This window comes from Arachis hypogaea, chromosome 12, assembly GCF_003086295.3.
Source record: "Arachis hypogaea cultivar Tifrunner chromosome 12, arahy.Tifrunner.gnm2.J5K5, whole genome shotgun sequence".
NCBI classification, from domain to species: Eukaryota; Viridiplantae; Streptophyta; class Magnoliopsida; order Fabales; family Fabaceae; genus Arachis; species Arachis hypogaea.
Window position 1 is genome coordinate 120,190,217 of NC_092047.1, and position 7,207 is coordinate 120,197,423.

At 29.0% G+C, this 7,207-nt stretch overlaps 1 protein-coding gene across 1 annotated transcript; it reads left to right on the forward strand.

Annotated features, from left to right (window-relative positions):
• The first annotated feature begins 2,820 nt into the window (after positions 1-2,820).
• On the forward strand, positions 2,821-4,703 carry LOC112728977 (uncharacterized). Its single transcript, XM_025779353.2, has 3 exons — positions 2,821-3,118; positions 3,243-3,279; positions 3,828-4,703. The coding sequence occupies exon 3, from the start codon at positions 3,829-3,831 to the stop codon at positions 4,315-4,317; it is 489 nt and encodes a 162-aa protein (XP_025635138.1). The 5' UTR covers positions 2,821-3,118; positions 3,243-3,279; position 3,828; the 3' UTR covers positions 4,318-4,703.
• The last annotated feature ends 2,504 nt before the right edge of the window (positions 4,704-7,207 follow it).

Below are 7,207 nucleotides of genomic sequence, written 5' to 3' on the forward strand. Positions count from 1 at the left end.
GTTTCTATAGATAAAAATTCAAATAATAAGATTTTTAGTTATTATTTTTATATGAAAATGTCTAATTTTTTATTAACAATTAATTTTAATATTCGTTATCTAAAATTTGAAACAATTTAACGTGTATACTTTTATATTTAATTAGGTGTTAAGTCTGTTGCACAAATTGAAATAATTAATTTTATATTTGTTATTTAAAAATAATATTTTTTCTCTCTATGTATATAAAAATATAATTAAATATTAGCATAAAAAATTTATATTGATAGTTATAAAATTAATTCAAAATTAATTTTTTTAAAACAATTGAATTTTTATTCTAATTTTTAATTATAACATTAGTATTATCTTCAAATTATATATAATAAATATTTGAAAGAAGAGAAATAAAAATATAGATTAGAAAGATAAGTGGTGAATATTTAAAACTAAAAAAATGTATATAATAATAATAATAATAAATTTTTATTTGAATTATATTATTTTGTTAATTTTGTTTTCTGTAGAACAGAAAGGTAGAAAAAATAGAGAATGAAAGAAAAGAGATAGAAAGATAAAGATGAAGAATGACAGTGATAGTTTGTTAGTTTTGGAAGAAATAATTTTATTTTAATTGTAATAAAAAAATATCGGATTACATATTTTGATTTGTCAAAATTACTAATATAAAATATAAATTATATATAGAGTAAAAATGGTAGAGAAAAATAGAAAAATAGAGAGAGGTGGATAAGAGAATTTAGGAAGGGAGTTTATTGATTTTGGAAAAAAATATTTTCGCTCAATTTTAATAAGAGAGTGTCATGTGAGATATTTGATTATTAAATTAAATAGTAATATATGATACATAATATAGGTATATTTCAGTTTTAATATTTTAATTTAAATTTTAATATAATTAAAGAATGTCATGTTGCATATTTTGATTGTCAAATTAGTAATTAGTCATTGATATTAATAATGATATATAAAATAGATAGAGTGGTTGAAGGAATAAGAGATATAAAGAAAGGAAGAGGGAGGAGGGGAGAACTCTTTAATTTTGGAGGGAAAGATTTGATTTCAATTGCAATGAGAGAGTGACATGTGGCACGTTTTGGTTGTAAAATTAGTATGAAAAAGGGGAGAACTCTTTAATTTTGAAAGGAAAGATTTAATTTCAACTGCAATAAGAGAGTGACATGTGACACATTTTTGTTGTAAAATTAATTTGGAGGAGGCAAGAATTTCTTAATTTTGAAGAAAAAAATTTAATTCTAATTACAATGAGGAAGTAACATGTGACACATTTTGTTTGTAAAATTAAAAATATATAATAGATCCATATCAGCATGCAATAAACAAAATTACTGTAGTTACAATTTATAAACCACAGTCTGAATTACACGCTTCTTCTTCACATGAAAAATAGTACAAAAATTTTTAACTGTGAGACATAAATTTCTTAACTTTAACATAAAAAATTTTCAAGGTTTTTGGACTTGATGTTACAGTTTTTTTAATGTTTTTTATTCTTTTTCAATCTTCTTCGTATATAATTTTTATGTTTTTATTGTAAATTAAAAGATAAAATAAAAAGTTGCATAATTACTTCTTTTTTATTTATTTTTTTCTTTGTTTGATATTTTTTATTTATTTATTTTATTCTTTTTAAAAGGTGAAATAAAAAAATTTATGAGTGTGAAACAAAAAGATTATGATACGAAGAAGAAGGTAGGAGAGAAAGAAAAAGAGTTTGAAAAAAATACGAAACAAAAAAATATTATTGAAATTTCTTTTGGAACACATAAATTTTTTAATTTTTACAGTAAAATTTTATTAACCGTGACACATCAAATAAAATGCTTCTTCTTCTTTCTTTTTTTCGTTACTCTTTTTTTTGTCATGTATTTTCTTTTTTTGTTCTCTTTTTGTTTTCTAAAAAAAAGAAAAAATAATAAAAAGAAAAAAGAAGAAGAAAAAAGAAGAGAAGAAAGAGAAAGATACTATGATAATGATAATGAAGGAATATGAGGAAAAAGAAGAAGAACACAAAAAAAGTGCGCCTAAGTAAATTTGATTTAGTTTAACTTAGTTAAAAAAAAAAACTTAATTATTTAACATTTCTTTTTCAATCCCAAATGAATACTTATACTCTAACTCTCCAAGAAATAATAGATCGACCAAGTAACACCTGTTATGTTAGATAAGAGTTATTTAAACTAATTAATTTAAATATATTTTGATAAGTTTTATAAGAATAAAATTTAATTCTTTTGTAGTTGTAATAGGATTTTTAATTAAAAAATTTAAAAATTTTCATACTAGAACTTAATGAGTTATAATGAGTTAAAATAATTGTGAAAATATTTTTAGTTTAGATATCTATGAGTTATGTTATTTTTAATTGTTTTACATTTTTATTGAAAAATAAAAAAATATATTAAAAAATATATAACGAAAAATTTGAAAGATATTTTATTTTTGCTGTTATAATGTGTTACTAAAATGTCTAAATATAATAATTATTTTAGTGCATGAATTAATTTTATTTCGGACCGAGAAAAGCATTATACGTTTTTTCTATATATATATTTTTTCTAGTTTAACAGCCTACAAAGTACAAATAATTACTAACTAGCTAATGGTATAAAGTAACAGAGTTTAGGTATATAAAAAAAAGTAGTATAAAGTTTATACTTAATTAGCACATAGACCGAAAAATTTGTTAACTCCTATAATAATACTACTTTTTTTTGTGTCAAATATAATAATACTACTTAATTAAACAAAAGAATGATAGGGTTCACGATAAATCTGAGTTTATTATGTTTTTTTTTTGGGGACTACCGGAGTTTATTTTGTTTAATATTTTTGTGTTGCATCCATTCTTTATTAGTAGAAATTATAAATATTGAAAAATAATAGTACACAAATATAACTTTATATTATACGATTTAACATAAAAAGTGAAAAACATTGTCCCAGATAGAATATATTGGACCTTTATGTAATATATTGGGCTTTTATTTCGTTTCTTCCAATAAGATTAGACTTAAACTTAAACACTCTTAAGGATTACACTCAAATTTGAAATCGCAGAGACTCACGCGAAATTCTTCTCCATCCCTGTTTCTTCGTAAGTTTCTCTTCTTCTCTTCGTTTTTAGTGCTCTGAATTTGGATTTTCTTCGCGATTTACGTTCTCCTTCAAATCATTATCACATTATTTACTAACGATTACACTCAAATTTGAAATCGCAGAGACTCGCGCGAAATTCTTCTCCATCTCTGTTTCTTCGTAAGTTTCTCTTCTTCTCTTCGTTTTTAGTGCTCTGAATTTGGATTTTCTTCGCAATTTAGGTTCTCCTTCAAATCATTATCACATTATTTACAATTGCAACAGCTCAATCCTGAATGCTAATTCGTTTTTTTCTATTGTTAGTGCTCTGAATTTGGATTTTCTTCGCGATTTATGTTCTCCTTCAAATCATTATCACATTATTTACAATTGCAACAGCTCAATCCTGAATTCTGATTCGTTTTTTTCTATTGTGTAGTTCTAGTTTTGGAAAATTCGGTTTCACGTTCTATGCTAGGGTTTCACACTAGTTACAGTTCAGTATTATGTGTGCCTTGTTTTTAAGGAAAGAAAGATTATTAGATGAATTTTGAATTTTCTAATGTTTTTGGTTCATATTCATAAAGTTGGATCTAGATTTAGAACGAAAATATCTTTTATGTGTGAATTTTGGGTTGAATGTTTGCTGATTTTGAAGAGGGTTAACTTATGCTTGTCAAGTGAGGATTCTTGTTAACTTTGCTGATTTAATTCTCGTTTTGTTCTAGGATGGCTGATGACGATGTCCTAGGTCTGGGAAATAAGGCTGGGAGCGGCACCAAAAGGAAGTCTCCCGGTGACTCCTCAGAAGAAGAAAAGGAGAAGGAGGACAAGGGATTCCAAGTAGAATCTCCAGATAACAATAACAAAAGAGCAAGGACAGAAGAAGAGGAGCAGAATGTTGAAGAATTAGGTTGCAACCCTGATGTTGCAAACCAAATGATGAACCATTCTCGCTTCTTTTTGTTACTCAAAATGACTCCTCTTGAGGCCAGGGATTACTCCCTCATGAATGAAGCAAGGAATCTGATTGGTCAACTTCAGTTTCTTGCTATGAATCTCAATGAATATCCTGATTTTCTGACGCAATTCAGGGAATTGCGGGGGAGGATTCCTTGTGTGACACTCTTTCACGGATTCGAAGTGATTGATAGCTGTGCAATCAATGACGGTACTACTGCAGAGCATGTTGCTGCCTTGGGAGCTCCAGACAATTGAGGCCAATGCTTTTGTGCAGAGTATGTCCAATGATAGTGATATATAGAAATAAGTGAAAATTAGGAGTTTATGCATATGTGAGATTGATGTTGTTTGGTGTTATGTAATAATAGTTTGTCATCATCATCTTGGTGATATGATAAGCTAAGTAGAAATTTATGTACTGAACCTTTATCACTCTGTGTTACTCATGTAGGCTGTGCATTATAATAGAAATTTCTGTACTGAACCTTTATCACTCTATTGTATCACAGTTGTGCTTCACAGCTTCATAGTCTATTCCATGAATATCAGTTGTGATTATGTAATGTCAGTGTGCTGGTGTGAGGCAATACATTGCAACTAGATTTTTGGTTCAATAATGTCACCTTCATTTTCAGGAAAAAGACTCTCTCCTTTATGGAAATACTTATATTCAGCAACTTAAAATTGTATTCCAAATTGATCTTTACTAAGTATGAGAGTGTACATCTTTGGGAGATTTTTGCAGACTTGTATCAATCGCTTGGCAGATAGCAGGTTCGCGATATGAGGATTCCAAGCTTGTAAAGAGAAGTGCATCACACTTTTTCTCCAATTCCAACAAAGACGATGTGATGCTTGAAGAGGAGAACGAATGCATTCTGTTCCCCATTACTCCATGCTGTTCTTGGAGAGGAGCAAAATGGAAATGAATTATAATATACAGTCCCCATGAAAAGGCCTATGGACTTTTTTCTTTTTCCTAGTATCATGTAAACATAAATCAGAGTGATTAAAAAATGTCTTTCCCTATTTAGCTCCTCAACTATGATACCAAAAATTTTCTAATTTGACATAACTTGAATTTAGAATCCCTTAAGTTGAATTAGGAACTGTTTCTTTCTCTGCTTTTTAATAGCTTCTGCTTGCAAAACTCTTCTGCTATTTACTTGAATGTATATTTTTTGGTTGAAAAGAAAAGAAAACAAAGAAATTCTAAGAGAGAGAGAGTGTTTGTCCTTCCATATTTAGCCCCTCTTAATCTTTAAAAGCTAAGGTTATCAATTTTGAACATTTGTGTCATAGGACCGATGCCACTTTCCTGGATAAATTCCTACAGAAAGGTAAACTCACAATTCCTTTTTGCTCTTTGCTCTTGTAAAATTTATTTGAAGGCTCTGGTTGATTCCTCTGCTACTTTTAAAGGCTATATTTTCTTGCACTGATGGGAACGCCTATGGACGACCCGTTGGTAAGTTTACTACTTTTTGGCTGAGAAATGCATGGATGCCTTTGCTCAGTTACTGATTCAAGTGACATATGGCGATGAACTTACTTACCATTTCTTTTTCTTATATATCTCTAGTTTGCAGTGTTCCGACTATGTATATCACTTTTATCTCGAATCACTTGCAGCAGCAAGTAGGCTAAACAAAAGATAGAAAAAAGTAACATTATAGTTTTTTTAATTGATTTATACCTCGAGTCTTTGTATATTCACACAATATTGTAATTGATGAGATGAACACTCGCTTTTAATTGATTTCTTAATGTTTTGAGCATAGAACTATAGTTGGAGATTGAAGGTTTCAAATGTTAGTCTGATCTTTGAGGAATGTATTTGAGTTGATCGACCTTTTTTTATTATTTTGTTCTTTGGGGGTGCCCTTATGGGTTGTGGGTGCATCATGGTTACAATGTTATACTTGATTGTCCTTACTATTAACATCTTTTTCTGAATTTCACAACAACCCAGGTGGATCAATTTTGGCCCCATTTGCTGACTCTTTCGCTCCTTTGTATTTTGCACCGAGAGACATTAAGGAAGTTATGCCAACTGAGCAGCCTTGTGATTTAGCATATGAATTTGGGGATGGACTTTTTGATGTGAAAGAACTCCCACAAGGCTTTCCAAAACCTGGTAAGCACCATTTGTTTCTTTCATACAATGTGTTTATGACTGTACGTTCATATTGCATCTTCATACCATTAACTGAATTCTAAACTTGCCATATTTTTACTCTAAACATCTCTATGATAGATTTCAGCATGGTCTACTACTGTATCATTGTTTTCTTGGTGACCCTTTTACCACTTCATAGGTTTCTTATTCTGTTATGTGATTATACAACATATAACAAATAGGGTGGCTAAGTAGAAATTTCTGTACTGAACCTTTATCACTGTGTTACTCATGTAGGCTGTGCATTATAATAGAATGGCAGAATTAGCTTTCTCAGCACAAAGAATAGAAATATTAGCTTTGCTTTCTTCCAAAATGCATTAAAAAACTAATATAGCATTTCATGATAAATACATATTCTAACTAAAGCAAACGAATATCGATATTTATAAGGAACCTAATTAAATGTTCATCCTTAAGACACTAACATAACTAGACTTTTCCCTTCTAGAAAGCTCATAGACTTTCAATGAGGAAATAAAGATTTGTTCATTATAATTGATGTGCAGATTTTGTCAAAATCTCTTTTTAGTTTTTAATGTTAGGATGGATTTAGGAGTATCTTTGTTAGGATGGATTTAGGAGTCAAAGTCCTTCACATGGCTTGGTTGAGGGTATGCAATTCTTGTGCTCTACCATTAATGGAACAGCAACTGGCATATGCCTATGATATACTCTCAAGTAATCTTTGCTTATTTGTTTAACGGTTGAATTAAAAGCAAATGGGGATCAACTGAATATGTGTCCATAAACAGAACGAAAAATTAAAAGAAAATAAGAAACATGTAAATATTTGAAGTCTTTCCATAATGTTTGGAGCATAGAACTATAGTTGAAGATTGAAGAGGTGAATCAATTTTGGCTCCATTTTGTGATTTAGCATATGAATTTCCAAAACCCGGTAAGCGCCATTTGTTTTGTTAATCTTAGTATTATGCCTGCACGCTCATTGTGAGATCATTGAAG

What these genes read in the sequence shown, in the direction of transcription:
- LOC112728977 (XM_025779353.2), top strand. Translation starts at nt 3,829, where the DNA reads ATGGCTGATGACGATGTCCTAGGTCTGGGAAATAAGGCTGGGAGCGGC.